This window comes from Psittacula echo (assembly GCF_963264785.1).
Source record: "Psittacula echo genome assembly, chromosome: 1".
NCBI lineage: Eukaryota > Metazoa > Chordata > Aves > Psittaciformes > Psittacidae > Psittacula > Psittacula echo.
This window is the reverse complement of record NC_137735.1, coordinates 78,757,835-78,784,256: the sequence shown is the minus strand read 5'-3', so window position 1 is coordinate 78,784,256 and position 26,422 is coordinate 78,757,835. Positions and strand designations below refer to the sequence as shown.

The window sequence follows — 26,422 nt, the reverse complement described above, 5'->3', positions numbered from 1 at the left end:
GGGGTTGGTGATGGTGACTGATCCCGGGATAACGGGAGGATCCCCACGAGGGGCAGCCGCTCTCCCTCCCCTCTCTCTGCAGGAGCTCCAGGTACCTGCAGGCGGGTCCCGGACAGATAGCGGCACCGGCTGGCTCGAATGGCGAGGGCTCAAACTAACTGCGGCGTTAATAAAGGGGTGAACGGGAAGGTGCCCGTGTCTCGACTGGTCCTTGCGGGGGGGACGCCGCCGGCTCCGGCTGCTGCGCTGCTCCCCCGAGGCCCTGCAGCCCAGCCCCTCTGCGTCCGCCAGGGGGCGCCGCACTGCGGGGCAGCAGAGGCTGCAACGCCTCCCCCCCCCCCCCGGCCAGCAGGGGGCGCCGCCGCCGCGGGAAGAGGTCCCTGTGCGTGGGGGCTCCGCTCGGCTGCTGCCCCGCCACGGCTCCTCCCGGTGCTGCCGCCGCGCCCGCCTGCCTGCGGCTGAGCGGACGCCGCCGCCTAAGAGCTGGGTCCGAGCCGAAGACCAGGCCGAAGGAGCCGCTCTCCCGTCTTCCCGGGGCTCCTCTGGGGAGGTTTCAGACACAGAGAACCGAGAGCGACGCCGGCCCCCGCCTGCCCTGGGCTGCCTCGACACCCCGGGACGTTGCCGAGCAAGGGAAACCGGGGGAAAAGTGGGCAGAACCGGCGCTATTTCCTCGCTTGTTCTTCCGCTGATGGGCTACGGTGCGGGTGCGGCGGCACTAGCCGCTGCCCGGTTACCACTGCTCGCAGCCCCCGGCTTTCTTTGTGGGAGTCCTGCCGGGAACCACGACGGAAACGGGCAGGCACCGGGGTCGGGGCTGCCTTCGCCGGTAGGCACTGGTGAGCGGGTTCTCGCCCTCTTCCCGGGGCGGGACCATCCATGGGTTCCCGGTGACTTCCTCGGGTGCTGAGGGTCTCCCGGGGCGGTCGGTGACCCCTCCCGTTGCCGGGCTTCCTCCTCCGGGAGCGGGCACCGGCTGTTGCTTTTCCCCGGCCCTTCCCCGCAGCAGCTCCGGCAGGACAGAGCTTTCCGTCCGTCCAGCCCTGACGAGAGCTCGGGCTGGTGAGTGTGGGAGCTGCTGGGAGAAACTGGTTTACACTGGGGCTGCTCTGAGTGGAGCCGTGGTTTGACATAAGCCCTTCTTTTTCAGCTCAAAAGAGGCTGCGGTGGGAGCAGAGGCCCAGAGCCCCGCACCGGCTTCCGGAGCCCCGTTGGTGGCTCTGTGATGCCCGGCCCGGCACGGGGAGAGAGGGCCGCCCCGGTGCTGCCGATCCCTCGGGAGCTGTCGTTGACCCGGGTGGTGCCATGTGGGGAAAGCTCATCCTCACCGAGGAGCACAGCCCGAGCGGTGAGGACACCTCGGTGGGGTGAGTGCCCCGACCCTGTGCGGTGGGATCGAGGAGATGGCTCCGGAGGAATCGCCGGCTGCCGCAGGAGGCACCGGGGTCCCCGTACAGGGTGTCTGGAGAGGTGGGAGCAGGCCCTGCCGGAGTCTGGCCCAGACCCCCGGCACTGGCAGGTGCCGGTCCCCATCTGAGGCTGCCGGGGTCGGTCTGTGCCGCTGTTGCCGCTCAGGGCCGGAGGGTTTTCAGCCAGATCCTGGCACTCACCCGCCCTTCCGGGAAGAACCGGGACATTCCTGGGGTCCCAGCCCTGCTTCTCCCTCCCCGGCTGTCTCATGGGCATGGGGCCGGGCAGAGCTGCCGGGGTTGGCCGGGGAGCAGCTCCAGGGCTCGTTTTGCAGGAATGTGCTGCCAGGAGCTGTCTGTGCCGTGTCTGTCCCTGCACAGGGATGGACACATGGATGGGCAGAGGAGCCCCAGCCACACCGAGAGCTGTGTGCTGAGGCAGACGCTGCCGCCTGACGTGCGTGTGCCCACCTGTGACAGTGCGAGTGCCTGGCTCCAGTGTGGACACGGCCAGAGGTTGGGGGTTTGGGGTAGCTTTTGGGTAGCTTCTCTGTATTTTTGGAAGCTTTTGGGTAGGTTTGGGTAGCTTTTCATGGGGTTTGGGGTAGCTTTGGGGGGGTTTGGGTAGTTTCAGGTGGGTTGTGTGCTTGGAGTTTTGTGTGTTGGTTCAGGTCCCTGTTTCTTTCAGGCTCAGCTCATTTATGGCTCGGGACACTGTTTCTGCCCTCCTTTTTTTTCAGGCCCAGCTCCTGGATGGGTCCAGTTCCACTGCAGCTGCAGCTCGTGTCCATCTCCAGCCCCAGCTGCTGCTTCAACCTGCTTGTGCTTGTTGAACTAAGTCTGGCTTATGGCCAAGTCGTAAATCAATTGCTGTCACCATATGTAGATGAGTATGACCTGTCATAATTGCTCGCTCTCCAGCCCTGGGCTAACGAGCACCCAAGTGGTTGTACATGCCTTGAGTAAATAGAGTTGAAGCCCAAACCCAGTGTGAAAAGCACCTTTCACCCCAGAGACTACCTCAGATGCTGAATTCAGGCGAGTGCATGCTGGGTGTCCTAGCATTCGGGGACCAAAGTGACTGGACACCTCCTCTGGCCGGCATCCCTGCACCAGCCTACCCCGCTCCCACAGCCCAACCCCATCCAGCCCGGCCCTGGCTTTGACCTCAGAACCACCCAACAGGGTCTTGCTTTTGAGCCCAAAGGTGCAGGACTTGGGCCCTGGCCCAACCCCAGGGCTCCGTTTTGCAGCCGGGAAATGCCTGGCTGGGTCCATGCTGCAGAGCCTTGGCCCCAGGTCCCGAAGCACCCTCCTGAGCCTCCAAACACGTGGTGCTGAGGAGCAAAAGTCAGGACCTGGTCTGTGTTTCTGAGCCCCAGCATCAGCCCAACGAGTCATGGCAAGACTTCCATACATGGGAGTTTTGTTTCTAAGCTCTGAACCTGTTTCTTGAGCAGCTAAACGGAGAACTAGGGCTCTGTTTGAGCCCCAGAACCGACCACATGCGCCGGGTTCCAACGCGTTGGGCTTGCTTTCCATTTCTGAGCACCAAATCTGGCTTTAGTGACCCAGGTTTCGAGCCCCCAAACCGCAGGACTCGGTTTCTGTTTCTGAACCCGGAACGGTCCCAGGAGCCGGCTGGCTTCCAAACTCCAATGCTCAGGACTTCAATGTCTCAGCTCCAGGCCAGGCTCAGCCCTCGGTCTCCGCTCTCGGAGCGTGTGCCGGGGCCCGGGGTGCTCTCCTCCGGGACCAGCCCCATGCTCTCGGGGAGCCCCACGTGGGCCCCGGAGCCGGTGTCCAGCCCCGCAGGGCTCAGCTCTCTCAGGGAGCGGGCCCCGGACCGTCCCCGGTAGCCACGTCCGGGGAACGGGGGGCTCGTTCTGGATCCGCTGCACCGACAGGGGCCGGTCCCCGCTCTGCAGGGCTTTGCTGAGCCGCAGCCTCCGATGAAGCCCCAAACCGGCCCCAGTCCCCGAGCCCGGGGGGCGCTCGGGAAGGGATCGGGGAACCAGCGGACGGCTCAAGCGAGAGCGCTGGCACCGACCCGCCAGGCTTTACCCCCCGGCAGCCAGAGAACCGGCACCGCCGACAGCGGGACGCTCAAAGATGGCTGCCGGACGGGCCAACCCTCAGGCCCCGCCCCGCGCACGCCCTCAGGGGCAGGAGTCGCAGAGGGTGGTGGGGCGGGGCTTGCCGGCTGAGCTGCCTCTCGGGCGCTGGGTCCTAGCGTCCGCCGCCCGGGGGACGTGGTCTCGCGAGAGCTCCTGGCTCTCGGTATCCCTGAGCTATTTTGTGGGGGTTTTTTAGCCTAATTTCCTCCAAAAAGGAGGTTTCTTCGGCCACTGAGCCCCTGCCGGCGCCTCTGCTTTCCTTTTTGAACACTTCAATAATTTCCCAAGTTTTCATTTAAAAAGAAAAAAACCCAAACCAAACCCACCACTCACCAAATGCCAGCAGATGCTGACTGCGAGGGTGAAGTTTTCGTGATTCAAATGGAGTAATTAACTGAATTAACTCCAGCTGACACTCCTCTAATGTGCCTGAGGCTTATCTGTAGCACAGCCAGGGGAAATCTCATTTGCTTCCCTTAGCAATAAACCTTACAAATCGTTATTTGTTCATAGATAACTAAGGATTCCGGTAATATTCAGGCTTTTGCTTGGACTTGACAGCTTAAGAGACCAATATACTCTTTAAACACATGCTGATGGTATTAGGATAGCGGGGCAGGGGTGGGGGTGGGAGGGAGATTTTCCTGCCTCCTGGATGGAAACAACCTCGCAAAGTTTGGAGCTGCACACCTGAGCTGAGCACCAGGAGCCCCTTCCTTTGGGCACAACTTTGATCTTGGGGAATTTTCAACCTCAGAGATACTTTGATTCCATGCACACCATTTATTTCCACCTCTCCTGGGCCAGCGTTGCTTCAGGCTGTCCCAAAGTTCAAGAGCCAGATCCACAATGAGCAGATTGAGCTGGGGCAGTGGATCTGAAGCCCTTGGGTGCCGCAGGGGCTGTTGGATGCAGGATGCATCCCCGTCATCCCACATCCAACAGAGATGCCAATACACCCCTCCACAAGCAGGCAGCGGAGGACAAAAACCCACCTGGGATACTCCAAGGATACTGAATGAGTACCCTAAGCACCCACGTGGTGCTGGGGATGGTAGAGGAAGAGCACAGCCATGGGCAGCCTCCCCCCCAAACCCTTGAGCATGGCAGGAGACAGGCACCATAAATCGAAACATACAGACTTGCCAATATCACAGTATTTATTTTCTGTGCCAGTCTTACAGACCCCTCTCCACACAACCGTCTGACAGTAAGGCATTCTTTAAGACATATCTAAAGGTTTTCCCCAGCCGCCCGTGCCTGCTGCCTCAGCGCAGCGTCACCAGCTCTTCAGCAGAAGTGGGATGAATGGCAACAGTGTTGTCCAGGTCAGCCTTGGTGGCCCCCATTTTGATGGCCACAGCAAAGCCCTGCAGCATCTCGTCGCAGCCCAGCCCTTGCATGTGCAATCCCACCACCTTTGGGGAAGAAGAGAGAGGCTGGATGGGACACAGCACTGGCAGACCAGTTTCGGTTGGAAGGGACCTTAAAGCTCATCCAGTTCCAACCCCCTGCCATGGGCAGGGACACCTTCCACTAGGCTAGGTTGTTCCAAGCCCTGTCCACGGCCTTGAACACTGCCAGGTTCAAGGGCATGGGGCCTTGAACCCAAAGGGTAGCCATTGGGCAAGCCTCATCTTCTCTGGGGAACCTGTGCGAGGGCCTCACCACCCTCACAGGAAAGAACTTCCTAAGATCTCATCTCAGTCTCCCCTCTGTCAGGTTAGAGCCATCGCCCCCTGTCCTGTCCCTACAGGCCCTTGTCCAAAGCCCCTCTCTAGCCCCTTTAGGCATTTGGCAGCTGCTATAAGGTCTCCCTAGAGCCTTCTCTTCTCCAGGCTGAACAAGCCCAGCTCTGTCAGCCTGTCTCCAGAGCAGAGGTGCCCCAGCCCTCAGAGGATCTTTGTAGCCATCCATGAACCTAGGGTGAATGCTGGGCTTGATGCTGGGGGAGATGGATCAGGTCAGACCTGACCATAGGGGTACAAGAGGATCGGCTGCGGTCCCTTCCATCTCCATGCACTGCCCAGTTGTTCCCCAACATCCCCTCCACACACCTTCTCCTCCTTGCCAGCACACACCAGCTTCATGACGCACTTCACCTTCCTCTGGGTGACAGCGTGGTACAGGGGGTTGAAGGATGTACTGTAGATCTTCACATTCTCCCTCCCGTATGCGGCCACAGCTTCATCTGCAGCAGAAGACATAACATGTGGGTGAAGAGGCTGTGCCATATGCAAGAGGTGCTTGTAACAGGGGACTCAAAGCACATTTTGCAAGGCTCAGACCACTTGCTGGAGATCAGATTGTTTCCTTGAGCATCAAATCACCATCTCTGAGCCACAAATTACCCAGCCCCATTTGTCCCTACCTTCAGTGAGACCCACGGTGCCAATGGGTGGGTGGCTGAAGACAACAGTGGGGATGTAATGGTAGTCAAGCCGGGAGTCCTGCTTGCCCTCAAAGAGCCTGTGGGCCAGCTTTCTGCCAGCTGCAATGGCCACTGTGGGGAGGGATGAGGATGAGGAACCTGAACTGTGGCACCAATGGGCCATGGAGGGAAAGGTGGCACAGCCGTGGTACCTGGGGTGAGGAGAGCTCTCCCACACACGTCCCCGATGGCATAGACCCCTCTCCTGGTGGTGTTCTGGTATTCATCCACCACCACATGGCCTTTGGCATCCATCTGCACACCCTGCCATTGGGAAACAGCAGCTGCTTTTGGCAAAGTGTGCTGGGTGGGATGGAACAAGCAATGTCCATGGGGGACCCATGCTGGTGGCCACTGTGCTACCAGCCGCAGGGAGATCATGGTGGGAACATCATCCTATGGCAGGCTCTGGAGACCTATGGGACCCCAGAGACCTGTGGGTCCCCAGATACTCAAGGGGCATCCTCACACCAGCGCAACCATCTCACCACTTTGTCCAGGCACAGGTCCTGGGTGTTGGGTTCCCTCCCCACAGCCCACAGCAGGCAGTCCACGTCCTGAATCACTTCCTCCGTTGGCTTGTGGCCTGGCATTGAGGAGGTCACTGTCACATCCAGCAGCCCAGAAGGGGACTTGGTGACCGTCTTGACCTGCAGGGAACAATAGGAGCCACAGGGGAAGAAGGTGGCAACAGCTTTTGCCTTGTAACAGGTGACAGTGGCCACACCACAGAACCAGGGATGCCCCAAAATGCCAGCGCTCCCCCATGTCTGCGTCTCCAGGAGGGATGGGAAAACCATGCCCATACCTGTGTGTGCTTCCAGACATCCACCCCGGTGTTCTCCAGCTCCTGGGTGCAGTTTGAGCTGATCATGGAGTCAAAAGTCCTCAGAACCTGGGCAGGGATCCACAAGATGAAGGTCCACAGGTGAAGACACCACCTGGCAGCCCCCTCCTTGGGCATTCCCCTGTGCCCATGCCCCATCCAGGCCCAGAGAGGTTTGGGCTGTTAATGATCAAGTTCTCCTGTGTCTGCTTTTCTTTTAATTTGCTGGGTTATTTTATTTTCAAGTCAGGGTTTGAAATAAAGCTCAAGTAAGCAGGTGTGGCAGCAGGAATGCCAGGCACAGGCTGGTGCTGCCAAGTTGCCTGGCAGCACACCTACACTCTGCTCCTCCTTACACCCATCCTTACACCCATCAGCATCACACCACCATCCTCTGCACCACCATTCCCACTCTCCTAAGCCTGCCATGGCTCAGACCCTCCTTTAGAAGCTCATATGGGAGCTGACAAGCAGGAAACTCTGGCGAGGTGGGATGTGACTACCGGGTGGCAAGCATGGCTGGGGACAACCGGTGGCAGGCACTACCTTGTCCTGGCGGATCAGCAGGGATGACTTGGAGCCCAGCGTGGAGAGGATCCCCGCGATTTCCACTGCGATGTAGCCAGCACCGACAACCACACTACGCCTGTAGAGAAGGCATGATGCCGTGTGTGGGCATGTGGAGCTGCTGGTGGTGGTGGCAAAGTGGTGGTGGTAAAATGAGCACCATTTTACCTGGGCAGCTCCTCCAGGTCAAAGAAGCCATCACTGGTCATCCCCAGGCTGGCACCTGCAAAGCAGAGCCCCTTTCGCACCCCTTCCCACCTTCCCCTCCCCAAAATCCCACTTTGCTTTGACAGGATTCTGTCAGGCTCACCGGGAATCTGGCTGTCAGAAGGGACAGCCGGGTGCCCGCCTGTGGCTATAAGGATGTGAGGAGCTGTGTATCTTTTCCCATCCACTTCGATGGTAGGCTCAGGATCAGCGGTGAACTTGCCATAGCCCCGAATGATGTCAATGTGAGCCTTGGTGGAGTAAGAATCACAGAATCACAGAATGGTTTCTGTTGGAAAGGACCTTAAGATCATCCAGTTTCAACCCCCTGCCAGGGGCAGTGACACCTCACACTAGACCATATTGGCCAAGGCTCTGTCCAACCTGGCCTTGAACACTGCCAGGGATGGAGCATTCACTTCTGTGTGTGATTAACAGCAGGACAACGTGTGAGAGCCAGCTAATGGAGCCGGGAGGAAGATGACACCCATTAAGGCTGGAAAAGTGGCTGAAAATCCAACAGGTCCTACTTCCCCATTCGGCTTGCAAGACAAACACATCCTCACCTTCTTGAGGTTATTCGCATAGATCTCGTTGAGGCGCCTCACGTAAGCATCACGCTTCTCTTTAATGGTTCTGGAAGAGAGCAGGGGCTTATTGCCACCATAAGCAAATGAACCTACAGAGCTCAGTGCGCAACAATTCAATCCCTTCAGTACATGGCACCCACACCACAAAATAAAACAGCCCCCAGTTACCCAGCCTTCCCCATCAGTGTGATGTTTTCGTGCCTGCCTTTGCTGCATCCATCTTTTCCAGAGTCTTTTCCCACCCCTTTTCCAAAATACAGCAGGAATCCAGGCTACATAACCAGCTCAGCATCCATCCACAGAAGCCTCAAAGCAGCCAGGGACCCCTTTGGGGCAGACAACATACCACGGGGTCAAGGTGCTGCTTTGTGGCTGCTTCCCACAGGAATCGCGCCAGGAGATGCTTGGTTCCACATGGCTCTTTCCATACTTACCTCCAGTTGAACTTGATGCTGGGCGTTTCGAAGCCATAGTCGGCGTGATCATGGACAAATTCCATGTGGACAGCCGCATTCCACATCACCTGCTCATGCAACCCGCAAGTCAGAAAATGGGAAAACCCCAGCCACCCATCCCAATGCTTCCCCTCGGCCAACAGCAGCCCACAGGACATGGATGTGAGCACATAACAGCATCCTGATGGCTCAATACGCCCTGAGCCCCTGCTTCCTCCCCACAATCTGGTAGGCACCCACACCAAAACCAGCAATGAAAGCACCCTTACCTTCTTTGGCACGCACCCGACATTGACCTAGAGGGGAGGTAAAAGTAAGTCTTGGCATTTTAAGGCTCCGTGTTTCAAAGGGGATGCTCTGGAGAGAGCATCTCTCATCAGACTGGTAACGAATCCCAGCTCAGAAAAATACATTAGGGATTAAAGGTCTTTGGCAAAAGAGGGTTGTAAGTGCCTTCAGTGCCTCAAGGGCTTGCAATTTGCCTGTTTACCCTCACTTCCTTGAAGAATACGGAAGGGGCACAGTGTTTAAGCAAAAATGGTTTTTTTCCCATTGATAATTTAAAGAAGATTCACTAGGAGAAAGGGATTTGCCATCCCTTTCCTGTCCAGGAAACGTGGGTACAGCAACTCTTTGATGGGAAAGACACTTAAAAGCATAAAACTCAAGCCTGCCCCTGGCATTCCTGAGGAACAAGTTTGTTTTCTCTGCTCCCTGTGCCTGCCACGTTCTGCTTTGCTACCGTTCAGTTGTAACCGAGATCAGAGTTGTGTTGTGCAGCTCCTGACTCTCCAGCATCCATTCACCCTCCCCAGAACAGCCAGGAAGAGGGGGATTAGAACTAAATGATCAAAGGTCCTTTCCAACCCAAAGCATTCTATTATCACCCTTACAGTTTAGAGTAGAATTGGACCCTTCCCGCTTTCACGCAACTCAGCATGACACGGCAAATCCTCCAGCAATGCTCCGTGGCTGGGATAGCGCTTCCTACCCTCTAGCTTCCCCAGTGGACCGGGATGAGCCCGGGGGGGCCCAGTGCCGCATAACTCCTGTATCCCCATCCACCGCTGATGACGGGAATGTGCCCCCCCAGCGGGTGCCCCCGGTACTCACGCAAGTGCCGCCCAAGCGATGCGGCTCCACCAGTGCAACGCGGGCTCCCAGCTCGGCCGCCCGCCGAGCCCCGGCCAGGCCCCCCGACCCACCACCCAGCACCAGCAGCTCGTACGCAGCAGCCGCCATGGCCCCTGCTCGGTAAGGCCCTGCCGCTCCGTTCTGCTCCGCCTCCCCGGTCCCGCCCCGTCCCAGCACGGCACCACGGGTTAGGGCTGACAATGGCAAGTTTATTGGTTCAGGTACAGCGAGGAGGGTTGCAAGCAGTTCAAGGACAAATGTAGGGTCGCGGTGAGAGGGAGGATAACAAAATAAAACAGCAGCAACAAAACAAAAAAAAGAAAAGGGGGGGGGGGGGGGGGAGGAGAGCAGGCTAGACACCGAAAGGGAACAGAGCTAAAAAAGGTTTTATCTGTGTTATGACAACGTACTCCCAGCAGGAATTGCTTCCTTTCTCCAGTTAAGTCAATGGGTCTTTCAATAAAATAGTGTTGGGGGCACAAGTTAGTATGCATTTCCCTCTCAAATAAACTCTAATTCATGCCAGTTAAACACCAGAACTAAAAATGTACAAAGAAGCCTTGAAGGAGATGAAGTGTTATTAGAGTTACCTTTTCCTCTCTGAACAGTCCAGAAGAAAAAACAATGACTACAAATACAGCAGGCAAACTGACTGTTGGGCTGATGGGGGTGGGATATACATAGTGTTGTAAGGAATTCAGTCTCAAGTTGTGCTAAACTCTCTTCATCCTCTGTATGGCACATTTTGGTCCATGATGGGGATTTTAAGTTGAGACGAACCCTGATTTCTTACAGAAATGTGTAAATATTGTTGCTCTTTAAAATGCCAGGTGTACTTCCTTCTACAAAGCTTAGGAGAGGTTTATAGGAAGTAGTCTGGGGTACGACGGGTCACATGAGGCTCTCCACGGCGAGGTGCTGGGTCAAACTGGAGGCTGCAGGAAAGAAAAGGGGATCATTTTCCCTCTGTCTCCACAAGGTATTTTCAAATGCCACAATATATACTAGACTGGCTCTCCTGCTGCTATCACTTTACCCATCCCAGTTGTTTCCACATAAGATGTTCCAGGTCCCCAGACAAACATCTGTGGGAATTAAAACTTCAGCAGCCCAGCACTACTTACACACGAGCTCAGCTGAATGCAGAATTCAGACTATCTCACCCACCTTTACAAAGCCTAGTGCTACCAGAAAGAAAAATAAATACATAAATCAGTCTTTGCGCTCTCCATGAAGCTTGGGTGATGGAGGGATTAAGGAAATGCAGAAGCTCCAACTCTCCAGAGAGCCAAGAATGTGAGATACTGCAGTACCCAAGCTTTTAAAAGTTTAACTCACTACTTATTAGATTTTCTTGCAGGTACAGCACACAGTGTGAATTCCAGAGTGATCTGAGGTGGCTTTTCACAAAAGAAGCCCTTTGGAAAAGATCAGTCATTACTCACAACACAGAATGGTTAGGAAGAAAGGACAGCCCGAGCCAGGTTACTCACAAGGAATATTTTAAAGTGTCATCTAGTTCCATAATAGCAGCCTGGTTCCCACAACGATAACAGTAATTGGGTGCGCTGAAAATGGTAACCACGTTTCGGTCATGGCACCAGTTATAACCCTGCCAGGAAAGGAGAAAAAACAAAAAAGCATCTGTTAAACCTCAACCCATCTGAAGTTCCTGTCAAGATCTGAAATGATCCAAGGCATTTGTGAAACCGTAGAGTTCTTGTAAGTATTTCCGACTTTGTTTCCTTTTAGTAGTACTCTTACCGCCAGAACAAGTGGTAGTTACCTAGAAGGAACAGCTCCAACCACTCTGCAGAGGGATCAGCAATTCATCACTGGTGTGTTCATCCATTCTGGACACAAATTACTGATCGTACCACAAATAAAACTCAAGATTTTTAGGTATGCCTTCAGCTTTCACCCACCACAAAGGGGAATGTGCCTGCTGGATGTGAGTGGCTGCTGACACAATACTACTTAAGGGATCTACCTGGAATAGGTTTTAAAAATACAACTGCTCCACTGACCCCCCTGGCATTTTTATAGCATGACTTATAAGAATAGCTTATCAACAGCCAAAATTATGGCTTAATTCCTGCCATGTCTGACTGCCAAGCATTACAGGACAGCCTGTAAAGGAGCAGCAGTTTAAGTAGAGCAGTCAGCGCACAAGGAGGTTATTACTTCCACAAACAAGGTGTGACAGGGTCCTTCTGGCAATTTGCTTGGAGAATAAGGAGGTGGGAAAGGGCAGAACATTCCTTTATTTACATCACAAGTCAAAGCCCATCATTTTATGTTGCTTCTTGTTTCCACATGATTCAAGTCTCTTTCATATTTGTCTGTGTAACACATTTAGGTGTCCACTTATGCCAACCCAGTGGAAGGTCTCACTGAGGAGACAAGAATTGGCATCTCCGTTTTGTTAGCCCCACATAGCAGAGTGTTTGCCCTACCTCCATGACAAGTTGGTGAGCACGGGAGACCAGTGTGAGCCCATTGGCATGGTTAAATGTTTCGGAAATATCTTGCCCAAAAGTGTAGCCAGCACCACGTGGAGAGATACCCCAGCCGCCACGATCATCCGGATCAGACCATAACAGATCACACATCGGGCCCTTGAAAGAGGAAGTGTTCTTCATTAGATCACTAACAAGATTTTTAAAGTGTTTTTCTATAACAATGTATTTTATTTACAGTAAGAAGATTGCCAGCAGGTCCTTCTCCATACAAGGTACATGTGTTCATTTAACACACGTTAACCACTCTCGCTACTTACTCAGTGTCTCAGTCAGCATCCCTCCCCCCACCAAGAAATTAATACTGACAGAGAAACGAATCCACGATACCAGAAATCTGTTCCCACCTCCTCTTCCATGTGCTCCTTTTACCATTTCACTTCAATCAGAGATACAAAGACATGGAGAGCAGCTTCACATTCTAACTCCTGGCTTTCACAGTGTGGTAAGAAAGGCCACGTGGGAAGGTATGTAAATCCAAGGATGCACAGTGGGTTTGCTGGTGCCAGCCAAGTTGCAATAGATTAAAGAAAGGGAAATAACTCATAGGAGGTTGAACTATTCCAGAGACTGATGTTAACCCTTCAGCAGCTCTTCTGGGAAGGTATTAATAATTTAATTTCCTCTCTAAAAAGTCTATTGTTGGACTTGATATATTATATTACACACATCTAACAGTCACAAATGAAAGCTCAGCGGCTCTCCTTGCTGAGCTACTACAGGGCAGTAAAGACACTCTTGTATTAATCCAACTTGCTGCTGCTTCCTACCCACAACTCTGAGTTCTGTAGCAGGGATGAGACCGACTCCACGTGGAGATCCTCAGGACAGCCAGATTTCAGCACGTAGATATGCAGCACAAGACTGGGAAAACCCCAGAGCAACAATATCATCATTACACCTAATTATAGGTAGATGTTCCACCCGGTAGCCCCCTCATTCTGGGAGTAATTCACACAGCTGATTAGTTTGTGGAAGGTTTGGGCAGACTTTGCTGAATTGTTCTTGCTGTTATACCAAAGACATTGCAGGACAAGCAGCTCATTTTAATCATGGAATATAGAACTCCATTTGTAAGCCCCAACCACTCCAACACAGAAGAGCAATTTGCTGCCCTGGAGCTCAGAAGTTGGTTTCTTCAGTTGTGATCTCAGGCACCCAGAACATGATGAACAAGGTGCAACATCACAGAGGAAAGGATTAGCTGAGGAGAAAGGATGGTGACACAACATGTCTTCACGTGGTAGTTGTCTGTTCACAAGCAAGTCTGTGGGTGAGGCTAAAGGTAGTAAACATCTTCCGCTGCCAAATACTATTCTTCAAGTCAGCGTGACAGTGAAAAAAAACCCATGATTCTGTGACAAACAGCTGTGAAACTCCAATCTCTCTCCTTTTGTACACTGCTGTAATCAAAGCATATTGACTTGTGTGTGGCCGGCCCAAATGTATGTTCATCTGCTCCTAGCTCTTACAAAGGCAATAACCCGCGTTCTAACTCTGTGTGTGTGTGTCTCTTGTGGCTTAAATGGATTTCAATGTGAGGCTACATTTGCATTTTCCACCAACAGATATCTAATTTTATGATCCATTTCCTTTCCTGTTACCTCATGCGGAACTTCCTGCAGGCGGTCCAGAGCCCTGATATGATCCAGTGTATCTATGGATGGAGAGAGGCCACCATGGAGACAGAAAATCTGTTTCAGAAAAAGAGAGCAACCCATTCAGTGCGTAAATTTATAGGAAGACTCAGAAATAGCTGTTTTTAACTGTTAACATTCTTGTACAATTGCAGTCATCTCACCCTCACAGCAGAAAAAACAAATTTCATTCCTGCAGAAGGAAACAAAACTAAAAGGGTGCACCTTGCATACAGAAATCAGGGGAACAACAAGGGAACAACAAAGACATCAGTCCTTCCATTTTAGGAATATCTTGCCTCATGGCCACTACTCGGCTCACATCTGATATATCATGAAGGATCCCCACTTCTTGAGCAGTCAATTAAAATGATCCACACATGCAATACCCTGCTATTCCTTCAGCAGCAGAATCAAAAGCTTTCCCACACCATCAACTTATATTAAAACCTCACTAAATTCATCCCCAAACTCACAATAAGTACATTGGCTTTGAAAAAATTCAGAACACAACCTAAGCAAGCTTGTCTGAGACTGTTCATGCAGAGGTCAGACAATACAGTCTACATGACACCCCAAAAGAGAGCATTTTCCTTACTCAAGGCTTACTTACCTGGCCATCTACTAGAGCTGTAAGTGGAAGATAATCAAACAGATCTGTGAAGTACTTCCAGACATTGGCATTGCCATACTTTCGCAGACATTCGTCATAAAAGCCATACACTTGTGTGATTTGCCTGCTCTCATGGTTGCCCCTCAGTATTGTGATGCGTTCTGGGTAGCGCACCTATTGACAAAGAAAATAGTTCTTTAACACAAGGTTGTACCATCAATATGGAAACAAAGAGCAATGGAATATTTCAAACAGCAGTCAAGCATTCAGCTCTGTTACAGAACAGCACGTGGCCATTAATGCTTTTCAATTCACATGCATCTAGCTCAAGTCAATGGCAGCACCAAGGGGAGGAGTGATTCTTTCCAAACTCCCCCAAAATGTGGTGTTTTGCCCAAGGCTGCTGTAGTAAAGCTGTCAAACCTTACCTTCAATGCTACTAGAAGAGTCACTGTTTCCACTGAGTAGTAGCCTCTGTCCACATAGTCTCCCATGAACAGGTAATTTGTGTCTGGCGATTTCCCACCAATTCTAAAGAGTTCCATGAGGTCGTGGAATTGACCGTGGACATCCCCACAGACGGTGACGGGGCAACGTACCTCTTGCACGTTAGATTCCTTTGTAAGAATTTCTTTAGCCTAGCATGAAAACACGTGTTTAGGACAAAAAGGTAGGAAGCTCCTCCATAAGCAGGTGCAGATGTTATTCCACTGCATGTTATTCACACTGGAAACCCTATTTCAGTCCAGTAGCCCAAGCTGACCACTGGAAAAATAGTGGTTTGTTGAGGAAGCAAATACAAAATGCATTTTACAAATCCCCGTGCAGGAAGACAAGCAGGTTTGCTAGCGTGAGGCCAGGTTATTAAAATCTTACCGTAACACAAGCACTGACAAATTCAAAGGAGTAATTAACAAGTTAATCCTCAGCCTCCCCCGAAAGAAAGCAGTGTGAACTTCAAGACTTGTATTAGACATACCACTCACATCACCACTGGGGTTCACCCACAAATTCTGTGCTTCTTCCAAACATTTCTCCAGTGCAGACAAGACAAAGCACTATCTCAGTCAGCTTCATCAGCTTCACAGGCTGACATTATCTTCTTAAGCACAACTGGTTTATTTTTTAACCCAAAGATTATGACAGATTTCTCTCTGTGTTCAACACAGCTCAGGTCTGTTCATCTCAGCTATCTGATTGAGATCTATCAGTCTAATCTGACTGCCAAAGTCAAGCGCTACCCAGTTACATGATACTTAGAAGTTTTCACCTCAAGAACCCCAGCTTTATTCTCAGTGTTGTGGGCCATCTCATGTCCTGTCAGCAAGAGTTCAGTGTATTAAAACAGAGATGAGGCTGTCTGCTGCTAAGGGTAGAAATACCAAAAGAAACAGAATATACCAGAAGAAGCACGCCACTTGGGTGACTATCACGGTTTTCTGACCACCTGATTTGCAAAAAGCATGTATCAAGCTAGATATTATTTGATATACCAGTAGGAAAACTATGGCCTCCTAGACTTCAGATAGAAGGCATATGAAACATAATGACATGACTTACACACAGACTCCCTCCTGCCACGTTTCAGTCTGCCTACCATTTCAAGGGATGGCTCTCAATCCCATGCTGCCATGTGGAACCATTCACATTACCACCTTTGCCAGCACTGAGAGCTCCTCCTCACCACCTTCCTCCTCTGGGAATGGATCCCTCAGGCTTCCCCCCCTTGCTGCACTCTCATAAACCTTAAGTGCTTTCCCAGGACCAGGATTTCGCAGCAGCGGGTCTGTGCCATGGAAACAGCTCTACGAACAGCCTGTTTCTTCCATATCGACAGAGCCAGCTCACCGTGTGATTGCTGAGCAGAGATGACATTAGGAAAGGCTGCACGTGACAAAGGGGCTCATTTGGCAGAAACACTGGGCAACAGGTAAGCAGAGCTCTGTCACTCTGGCAAATAATAACTAATACAAGCACCAGTGCCAGGGCTGCTCCAGCTCTTTCAGACTGCATTGCAGCGAGACTGAAGCTGTATGTCAGGAAAGGGAACCTTCTCTGCACATTCCCAGAACACGCGGGAACTAACAAATCAATTTCCCTTGCAGAGGGACAGATTCTTCTTATTCTAGCTTAAGCTACCGAGGAAAACAAGTATTCCTACGCCTCTCTTCACTAACCTGGCACAGAACATCACTGTATATGCAAGAGGCGCTTCTCTCTCGCCTGGGGCATTTTCTCCTGCCAGATTTCCGATCCTTTTACAAGAGCAACAGTTTAACAGTTCTAAAGGCAGGTCACACACAACTGGAAAAGCAAAGTCAGAAGCAATTTGAACATATGGAGCCACAACCAGCTTCCCCTGCGGTACCCAGATGGCAACAAAATGACCACAGATGGAGGGATGGCATCCCTGGATTTAGTCATCTCTTCCTCTACACCCAACAGTTCCTCTGCTAATTACAGCCACATAACGCAGCCTATCTGCATTATCTCGTTATCATCAAATATCATGTTTGTTTTCCTGCCTCCAGCTCATCAACTAATGCAGATCAGTGCTCCAGGCACGTATGAAGCACAGGGGACACCCACAGATATGCTCAGTCCGGTCTGAACAGAAGAGATGAAAGATCACCAGTACTGAACAGTTCCCAGCAGGCAGTAATCCCAACTACTTGTGGCCAAGTCCCTTAGCTCAGGATGGTGCAGCTACCACCTGCTGCAACCAGGAAGAAGCTGCTTACTGAGAACACCCTCAGTGGGCTCCCTGAGGACACCTGCATTCACATTCAAATGTTTGCTGCCTTGCCTCTTTTAGGGAAAGAGGCATATTCAAAAGGAATAACTAAAACCCAAGAAGTCTAGGGCTTGGACAGCATTCAGCGTGCTCCTTGTATGGTATTTAACCTGAGGGATGTGATCCTGATCCTCAAAGACACATCTTGCACATGGACTTGATGGCATGAGGTCTACCTTGTAGCTGTGACTGGAACTGCTGAACATGTGTTTTTGAGTACAAAAGTAGCACTTAAATTATTTTTCCTTATCTTTAAAAACATCTATAGCACCTTTTGAGATCATCTGTCCTCTGTGAGACAAATATAAACCACACCTGCTCAGTGTGTTCTGATTGTTGCACAAAGCAACAGACGGGGTTTCATTGTAACCTGGAGCTAACTTAACCATAGAAGGCGGGGGGTATTTTTTGCCCTTTCTTATAGTGCGTAATGCTCCCTTCCCAAATGCGTAAAAAGATGGACACCGTACACATGCCATACATACTTATCAGTGTCTCAACCGCATCATCACTCTACACCTCTCTGATCTGCCCAGAAAACCCACGCACCCATCCACAGATCCACACACAGGTAGAGCAGCACAGACAACAGAGAAGAGGACCTTCTTCTGCACAGTAATTGGGCACACTGACATTAAATGCATCCTTTGAAGGTGGACCAGCCCAAGTCCTGAAATCTTGGTACTAGGAGAACCTAGAAGTTTCCCCTCATGAGAAAGGAGGAGCTAACTGCTGAAAAGCAGCAGCTTCTTTAGCTGCCTACCATGCAGCCTATTTTAGCTTACTAGGTAGACAAAGATACATGCACACGAATAGTCATATAGAATTATCATAGAATGACAGTCTGCCTGTCATTCCAATGCTGCAGAGCTGGCTCCAATCATGCTCAGGAACCGGCCACAGAAGTTTGCCCTCATGTGACTTTCCAATGCCGAACAGTATCTGTAAAATTTTAAGCATCATTAAAAACATCCCAGAATAGTGACTATTTGGTAGCTGTGAGCTTGCCCATTGTCTCAACTCCCAGTTTTAGATCCTGTGGATCACCTTTGTAGACTGGTACACCAGCTTGGCTGCTGTCCACTCCTTAGTCCATGTGGAAGGAGGCTGGAGAATGCACATCCCAATAATTTACTGTGTTGGCCTTGAAGAGGAAATGGAGTGGTCTCAGGGCTTGAATACAACCCATTGATGTGCAGCTCTGAAACCCAAGATGCTTCACCAGCTTTGAGACTACCATCAGGATCACCCAGAGACTAATCCCTCTGTGAGAGATTTAATCAAATCCACATCCACTATCACACGGTTCAGATTTGTCTATGCTAACTGTGTAAGCTGATTCTAGGTGTGAGGAGACTATGATCCATCCTAGGAGGCAGATTTTCAGCACTGTGCTTCCCCTAGAGAAGGCCAAAGACCCCAAGCACCTGCTTTGTATACAAGATCCTTTGAGAGCACAGAAACTCAGGTCCTTCTAGGAGATTTATTTCCTGTACCACGAGCTTGGTTTGACCCATAGAGGCTCTTACATGGAGTTTCTGATGCAAATTCAACTCAACTGTCATTCTATCAACTGTGACAGACCAAACTATTATGTCAGCAACTATGCTGAGGATATTAAAATCTCAAGGAGCTTGGTGTGAACAAGAACCAGCTAGATTCTCCTCAAATGAGACGGAATTCAGAGAGATGGAGCTGTCCTGCTGCCCTTCAGCAACAAGGCAGCAGAGGACACCCTGAAGCCTCAAGAGTGATGGACACTGTCACACATGCTCCTAGAGGTACCTGGGCCAGCATATCCCAGGATAAGCGTCAGTACCAGGGAGATGAAACATTCCTGGCCATGACTCAACACAACACTTGGAATCTCATGGTTTGAACAGCATCCAGGTTGCTACTTGGCTCATACTAATTTCACCAATTAGTGCCTAAGAGCTTGCTAACTCATCCTCCTAAAATCGTTCTTAGATGAAACAGTCTGAGGGCACAAACGTCATAGGTTCATGCCAGTAACAGCAATACTCCCTACAGCCTCAACTGGCTCCTGCTGCTTGGTTTGAAGAATTGGTTTACAGTTACCACTCAATAACCATAAAAGAAATGCATGTCTTCATTAGTGATTAAAATCCTTTTCCTCCCACCACTTCACAACACAAAGCTCTCAAGCTGCTCACGGCAACAAGACTGTAACCCTTCTTAAACATCCAAACAATAAGGATAGAAAAAAGAAGCTACCAAGAGAGATGGTTATGGATGGTTGCTTGCCTATGTTTAATTTAAAAGATAGCCTTTTACTCACCTGCTCTCATATCCCATTTTATTACCTTTGTGAAAACCCCTTTTCCCTAGGATAAGTACTAACTCCCTCACCTGCAGCAGAGTTCATTAGCTGACCTGACTCGAACTTCAAAACCCAAGTATTCAGAGAATTCCTCTCCAAACTCGGGAGTGCTTCCTACCAAATCAAATGAACTTTTTTGCCTTTTAACCTGACTTCAGATGTTCAAAATACAGGTTACAACCCGTTCAGGTTCAAAGGCAGCTTGAGGCAGCCAGTGCTACACTGCTACCAGTACCCAAGTTAACAATTTCAAAGCCAGCACCAGCACAGAAACCTGCCATGGCACCTTCAATGAAAGGGGGACATAATCCAAAGCGGAAATCTACAGATTTTCACTGCTTATTTAGTGCGAGTGGAAAAAAGTTTCAACAGCCTTCTGCCATAAACAGAGTCTAAGACCATGGCATTAAGAGTAGCATGAGATGCAAGACACCTGATGTACGTTTCCCCAACATGCTACAACATTCTCGTGTCTACAAACTCTAGCAGTGATCATAATGTCTGTCCTTCTATTATCCTTTGAATGATGCATGATTTTAGCTAGATTTCATTTTAAAGACCAGCAGAACAGTAATCAAGTGTTCTCATGCTGTCTTGAGATGACATCTTGATTAGCTGCATGAAGAATACAAGACTGATGAGCTGCCAAAATGATGTTGCAACTGGGCAGGTGAAGACAATGTGATTTCTACAGGTGCAAATTTCAACAGCTTTCAGAGTGCAGAATAATTTGGCATGCCCTCAACAACGCTAGCTGTGTGCAATCTTTCCCTCTTTACTGTCCATTATGCCATCACTTAAAACCAAGAACAACCCACACAGTCAAATCTGTGATTTGTTTCTTTGGGGTTTTTCCCTCACCTCATTTTGATTTAAATTTCTTTTTTTTTTCTTTTTTTTTAATAACCTATCAAACTTTCACAAATTTAAACCCAAGGCAAGAGGTACTATTATGCTCGCCCTCTTAGAAATTAGTCACAGAAAAGGGAGTGCTAAGAAGTGAGACAAGGTTGGTACAGGCTTCTCCAAATACTATCTCAAGGAAATAAACTGAACCAGCTTTCTGCCAGGGCTACTTCACACCAAAAGCAAGTCTGCACACCCAAAAGCTTTCTGAAGCCCCTTGCTACTACAAGATGTGGGACACAACCACTCTCCCACAACTTAATAAGCCAAATAAGAGCATTGCAGAGTACTTAATTCACACCCAAGTCATTCTGACCAGTTACCAGCACCCTTGAAGAATGAGGTGCTGTGACAGATGACATTCATTTTACACCATGCTCCACAGGTTTAGGCCTCCTACCTGTTGTCCAGATAACAAACACCCTCCCCACCTCCAGCTGCCATTCTCCCTAGGTATCATGTGGGCCCTGATATACAGCTGCATTCTGCTGGCACTGTCCTCCTGCTCCTCAAAACACAGCAGCCACAGCTACTTAACAATGCAGCCAGAGAAGAAGGGAAATAGTTCTCTGTAACAGCTTGTGGGTCAGAACAGTGGTTCCCAAACAGGAACACTTGGAGCAAGGTATAGATCAGGCTAATAAATTCTTTCAGGGTTATTAGCTGAACCTCACACAGAAGAGAATACAGTCACAGAGAGCTCATCCTCACTCTTCAAGATCAAGGGGCCCTACAAGAAATTTGGAGAGGGACCTTTTACAAGGTCATGTAGGGACAGGACAAGGGTGAATGGTTTTAAACTGACAGAGGGGAGATTTAGATTACATATTAGGGAAAAATTCTTCCCTGTGAGGGTGGTGCGGCCCTGGCACAGGTAGCCCAGAGAAGCTGTGGCTGCCCCATCCCTGGCAGTGTTCAAGGCCAGCCTGGACAGGGCTTGGAGCAACCTGATCTAGTGGAAGGTGTCCCTGTCTGTGGCAGAGGGTTGGAACTGGATGAGCTTTAAGGTCTCTTCCAATTCAAACCAGTCTGGGATTCTAATGATTGTATGGTCTCTCTACTCTTCGAGCCACTGCTGTCACTCCCTGCTGCAGCACCAGCCCTTCTCACCATGCTCCCTCAGAACTGATGGAGAAAGTCATAAACCAAATGGACAGCTCTGGCATGGAGTCCTTCATAGTTTCTGCCTGTGGCATTCAAACAAGCAGCTCCTACCTTTTTGATGAGCATCCCGGCACGTTACGAAGCTGCAGCACAAACCCTCTCTACTGTTCAGACCTCATCACTGCTGTAGTCTGCTGAGGATTCAACAGAAAGAAAGAGCTGCATCTTTTAAAGCTGGCATCAAAATGTTTATAGTCACTGGTCAAAATGAGTTGCCACAAACAGGCATCAGAAAACATGTTCCCCATCTGAGAGAGAATGTCTAAAGACAAGCCTAAAGACTGGTTTCCTGATGGGGAAAAAATAACTAAAAGGTCTTGACAGTCAACACTGAACAAGTGCAAACAGAAATTTGCCAAAGGACTGTCCAAACCCCAGTCCAAAATAGCAGATGCTGTCCTTGCTCCAACCATTTCTCATTCTATTTTAGTCTCTCTTAGCAGCTTGTAAGCTTGTTTAGGTCGACACTACAGATCATCTCTTCTCCCCCTCTGCTTTCCTAGATTTCACATCAGATGTCAAAAGGTTTCCTCTTGGATTTAGGGTTGACTTTTTAGTGTGTAGCTGCTTCACATTATGAGACACAAGGCACAAGTGCAATGTAACATCCCTGAAAAAGAGAATGGGTTTTCCCCTGCGCACATCACCCCTGGTCCTCTACTGCAACTTAGGTGAACCCAAAGCCAAAAGGTGAAAAACAGACTATTGAGATGTGGGGGAGAAAAATATAAAAAAAAAAAATCATGCCAGACTGGTTTGGGTTGGAAGGGACCTTAAAGTTCATCCAGTTCCAACCCCCTGCCACAGGCAGGGACACTTTCCACTAGACCAGGTTGTTAAGCTGCTCAGTTGAAAAGTACCTGGGGATGGTGATTTAGCAGAACTGAATATAAGCTTGTGCTCAGGTAGCCAAGAAGGCCAACAGCATCCTAGCCTGTATCAGCACCAGTGTGGCAGCAGGCCCAGGGCAGTGACAGTCCCCCTGTACTTTGCAGTGGCGAAGCCACACCTCGAATCCTGTGTTCAGTTTTGGGCCCCTAACTACAAGAGAAACATCGAGGTGCTGGAGCTGGTCCAGAGAAGGGAAACAGAGCTGATGAAGGGCCTGGAGAATAAGCCTGATGAGAAATAGCTGAGGGACCTGGGGGGATTTAGTCTGGAGAAGAGAAGGCTAAGGGGGGGGATCTCATCACTATTTGAAAGAAGGTTGTAGTGAGGTGGGGTTGGTCTCTTCTCCCCACAGGTAACAATAAGGCAAGAGTAAATGGCCTCAAACTGTGACAGGGGAGGTTCAGGTTGGACATTAGGAACAATTTCTTCACCAAGAGGGTGGTTTGGCATTGGAACAGGCTGCCCAGGGAATGGTGGAGTCACCATCCCTGAAGTGTTCACAAGCCATGTAGATGAGGTCCTCAGTGACATGGTGCCTTGGAAGTGCTCCGGTAATGGTTGGACTTGATGATCTTAAAGGTCTTTTCCAAACTGGTTGATTCTACGATTCTGTAAAGCCCTCAGTTGCTCATAAATCCTATAACTGTGGCATTTTTGACGCCAGAAAAGCACTGGCACGGCGAACAAGAGGCCCTCCCATCTCAGACACACTATAGGGCAGCATCACAGCGAGCAGGGGGAGAAGAGGGAAACCTGTTTCCCCGCCACAGCCCCATCATGCCGGGACGCTTTGCCCGCAGCTCCTCGGTACCGCCAGCCCCAGCCAAAACCCTCCAGTTCGCAGAGGGAGGACGAGGGGAAGCCGGCCCCGCCGTGCCCCGCACTCACCTTCTCGCAGAGACTGCGGACCTGGCTCTCGCTCAGCTGCCGGCACTCGTTCAGCTGCTCGATCCACTGGTCCAGCTCCTTGGCGAACCCCTTCTCCTCCATGGCGGCGGGACGGGGAACCGGGCAGGGCAAGGCCCAGCCACGCTGGTCGCCCCGCAAAGGCCCGGGCCCACCTTAACGGCGGCGGCGCAACAACCGGGACGCGCGGCCTCCAGCGCTCCGCGTAATGGCGGGTCCCCCCCCCCCTCCGCTTCCCGGTCCTGCGCACTTCCGGCCACACCCACCCCACCCGACGCACGTCCGGCGCCCCCTGACAGCCCTGCCCCTTGTCCCGAGGGTCACCGCCTCCCGTGAGGCGGGGCGGGAGCTGTGTCGTTGTGTGTGGGTGGGTTTATAGAGTCACAGACTGGTTTAAGTTGGTAGGGACGTTAAAACTCGCTCAGTTCCAAGCCCCTGCCACAGGCAAGGACACCTTCCACTAGACCAGGTTGCTCCAAGCCCCTGTGTCCAACCTGGCCTTGAACACTGCCAGGGATGGGGCAGCCACAGCTTCTCTGGGCAACCTGTGCCAGGGCCTCACCACCCTCACAGGGAAGAACTTCTGCCTAATGTCTGATCCGGGATCAAGCCTTCCACCCCTGGCTTCCCGATTCGAATTCAGGTTTTTACCTCCGGGCTTGCAGCCGGCCCTAATGATTGCCACAGCATGGCTGGGCTAAGGGAGAGCTTGTTGTGAGGTGTGCATTAGCATTAACATTAATGTAACACATAGTAATATAACATTCCTCTTATGTGAGCATAAGGGAAATGGACACTTGCTGTAAAAATAATCCCCTGGCTTGTCCAAAATGACCCCAAAAAGTGCATCCTAGGTCACAGGAGGTTATGATGCAACATTAAAATAAATGCTGAGAGGCTTTTCATTTATGCCTTTCAAATTTTTAAGGTTTCTTCCTTATTTAATAGGAGGAAACACCATAACATATTAGCGTATTTGTTTACAGTCTGATGCTCGATGCAGCTCATGGTCAGCCCGAAATTGCGACTGACCTGCAAGCGTGTCTTACCTGCTGCAGGATATACAGCTCTTGGTTTGATCTTCTGTATGTTCTGACTTGCTTTGCTGTCTCCTCGGTAGCAGCATGTAACAGCATTGTATAGTGTCAATGATATAATAACTAGTTATTAGATTGATGAGGTTTGGAGCACTGGGTATGCTTGAGTTAGGGGTGCCTGGCCCAGGCGGCAAGGACTGGGATTTTAGGAGATCACTGGTGTTGAACATTCCTGGAATTTTTAGCAGAATAAGATAAGTGAAGCCACTGCAGTAGGGTTTTTTTCATGTCAGATGGATAAGCTGAGAATGGCTGAGGAACTACTCAGGTGGGGGGGATGTTCTACTATCGGGAACACTAAAGCTAGACCCTGAGGTGAAGGAGAAAATTTAAAGGGTTCAAAACATCACAGCTCTGAAGCAAACTTTCCAACTAAAATACATCCAGCAAATTAAAAGAAAACAATATATATATCTATATATATATATCAAAAAATTGTGGCTACTCTTAAAGATTGCCCATCGTTTCCTATTTCTTTACCCAGACAAGATGCTGGCCAGGAACCGTTCAAATATGCCTGGAAGTTTTATTTGCTCATTTGTTTCCAGCAGATTATTTTTAACTGAATTGCCTGTGCTTGTGGTACTGCAGCAGAGAACGTAACAGCCCTGGGATGAGGCAAAACCTCCAGCATGGCAGCAGACTATAAATCTTTCCAGCTGAGAGCTTCCCAAGGACAGCACACTCCGTGTGCTGAGCATAAGGGAAATGGACACCTACTGTAAAAATAATCCCCTGGCTTGTCCAAAATGACCCCAAAATGTGCATCCCGGGTCTCGGGAGGTTATGATGCAGCATTAAAATAAATGCTGAGAGGCTTTTATTTATGCCTTTCAAATTTGTAATGTTTCTTCATTATTTAATAGGAGGAAACAAAATCAGAAGGGGAGCTGTGTGTTAAGATGGAATCCTCACATTACTCCTGCTAGAAGAAACACCCTGTAACTTGAGGCTTGCAGGAAAATCCAGGAACAGCATTAACTAGCTGTTAGCAAGCTAGTTAAGCGAGTTAGTTATGTACTTGCTAACTAGTACATAAGTAGGAATGGGGGATTTTTCCTCCAGCTCCTCAGCATTTAGTGTGCAGGCAGTGAGAGGACTGAGTGCCCTTCCCTGGCAAAGACAAACTCCATGTGCCCAATGGTCTTCGTCGTTCATGATAAGAGCCATTTGCCCCAAATCTTTCTGGGTGGATGACTTCAAACGTCCCAGCAATCCCATAAATTGGTCGTGGTCTATCTGGCTACTGGAGATAACGAATGCAACTGTTCTTCCCAAGGTCTTGAATGATCTTTCAGTAATGAGAAAAAGAAGAATTCCCTTTTGGTAGTGAATTAACTTAGGGTGAAGTGATAAATCAAACCACAATAAGCTCTTAAATCTTTCTGTCCCTACTTTCTTTTTTTTTTTGCTGTGGAATTCTTTCGACAGCAAAATGTTTCACACATCACAACTACTTCAACATAGGTTTCAACAGTTTCAGTGGCAGTATGCAGGCTGCCTTTATTCACTGCACCCAGTGTGTTCTCAACAGCTTACACCTTCCTCCTCCTGTAAAGTCTTAAAATACTTTGCAGGGTATCAAAAATGCCCCCTGCATCTCCCCGTTAGCATCTGCAGCATCCTGAGATCCACAGGGTGGCCTTCTTCCAGCATTCCTCCTGGGCGGCAAGTATTGGGATGTGAAGCTGCAATTTTTGGGGGGGTCACTTTCATAGCTCAGCACAGGGGCTTGGTGTTTCTTATCCATCCTGTCAGAGGGTTTTCCAGTGTTAAGCTGATAGACCTCACTGGGTTTTGACAGGATCTCCTGGTCGA

The 26,422-nt window shown here is 50.2% G+C and overlaps 3 protein-coding genes across 13 annotated transcripts; 1 reads left to right on the top strand and 2 right to left on the bottom strand.

Moving 5' to 3' along the window:
* Nucleotides 1-10: 10 nt before the first annotated feature.
* Nucleotides 11-3,538, top strand: LOC308232896 (uncharacterized protein; the record flags this gene model as incomplete). The annotated part of the gene is made up of 4 exons (XM_080639184.1): nucleotides 11-141; nucleotides 190-839; nucleotides 1,151-1,367; nucleotides 2,150-3,538. The coding sequence occupies 4 exons, from the start codon at nucleotides 11-13 to the stop codon at nucleotides 2,313-2,315; spliced, it is 1,164 nt and encodes a 387-aa protein (XP_080495310.1). The 3' UTR covers nucleotides 2,316-3,538.
* Nucleotides 3,539-4,668: 1,130 nt separating this feature from the next.
* GSR (glutathione-disulfide reductase) lies at nucleotides 4,669-10,480 on the bottom strand (the record flags this gene model as incomplete). 9 transcript variants are annotated; one of them, XM_080639043.1, is made up of 14 exons in its annotated part: nucleotides 4,669-4,944; nucleotides 5,584-5,717; nucleotides 5,898-6,029; nucleotides 6,110-6,221; nucleotides 6,446-6,607; nucleotides 6,766-6,852; nucleotides 7,330-7,429; nucleotides 7,519-7,573; nucleotides 7,661-7,808; nucleotides 8,124-8,193; nucleotides 8,582-8,670; nucleotides 8,872-8,898; nucleotides 9,716-9,930; nucleotides 10,327-10,480. In XM_080639043.1, the coding sequence occupies 14 exons, from the start codon at nucleotides 10,478-10,480 to the stop codon at nucleotides 4,795-4,797; spliced, it is 1,635 nt and encodes a 544-aa protein (XP_080495169.1). In that variant the 3' UTR covers nucleotides 4,669-4,794. The 9 variants fall into 9 exon arrangements, 8 of the variants coding, with proteins under 8 accessions (XP_080495169.1, XP_080495170.1, XP_080495175.1 ...); XM_080639044.1 differs by lacking the exon at nucleotides 8,872-8,898; XM_080639049.1 differs by lacking the exon at nucleotides 9,716-9,930 and having other exon boundaries at nucleotides 10,327-10,457.
* On the bottom strand, nucleotides 9,925-23,744 carry PPP2CB (protein phosphatase 2 catalytic subunit beta). Of its 3 annotated transcripts, none has more exons than XM_080639053.1 (8): nucleotides 23,490-23,576; nucleotides 21,762-21,841; nucleotides 14,934-15,143; nucleotides 14,506-14,679; nucleotides 13,860-13,949; nucleotides 12,193-12,354; nucleotides 11,230-11,348; nucleotides 9,925-10,671 (listed from the first exon to the last, which is right to left on the bottom strand). In XM_080639053.1, the coding sequence occupies exons 2-8, from the start codon at nucleotides 21,774-21,776 to the stop codon at nucleotides 10,599-10,601; spliced, it is 843 nt and encodes a 280-aa protein (XP_080495179.1). In that variant the 5' UTR covers nucleotides 21,777-21,841; nucleotides 23,490-23,576; the 3' UTR covers nucleotides 9,925-10,598. The 3 variants fall into 3 exon arrangements, with proteins under 3 accessions (XP_080495179.1, XP_080495178.1, XP_080495177.1); XM_080639052.1 differs by having other exon boundaries at nucleotides 21,762-21,844; nucleotides 23,490-23,556; XM_080639051.1 differs by lacking the exon at nucleotides 21,762-21,841 and having other exon boundaries at nucleotides 23,490-23,744.
* Between the last annotated feature and the right edge of the window lie 2,678 nt (nucleotides 23,745-26,422).

Excerpts from the sequence above, each read along its gene's own strand:
- PPP2CB (XM_080639051.1), bottom strand. The coding sequence starts at position 23,591 with ATGGAGGAGAAGGGGTTCGCCAAGGAGCTGGACCAGTGGATCGAGCAG. Across the intron at positions 11,349-12,192 it reads CTCACCAACTTGTCATGGAG|GGTTATAACTGGTGCCATGA; the intron begins GTAGGGCAAACA and ends CTTTCCTGGCAG. Across the intron at positions 10,672-11,229 it reads GACACTTTAAAATATTCCTT|CCTCCAGTTTGACCCAGCAC; the intron begins GTGAGTAACCTG and ends TCTTTCCTGCAG.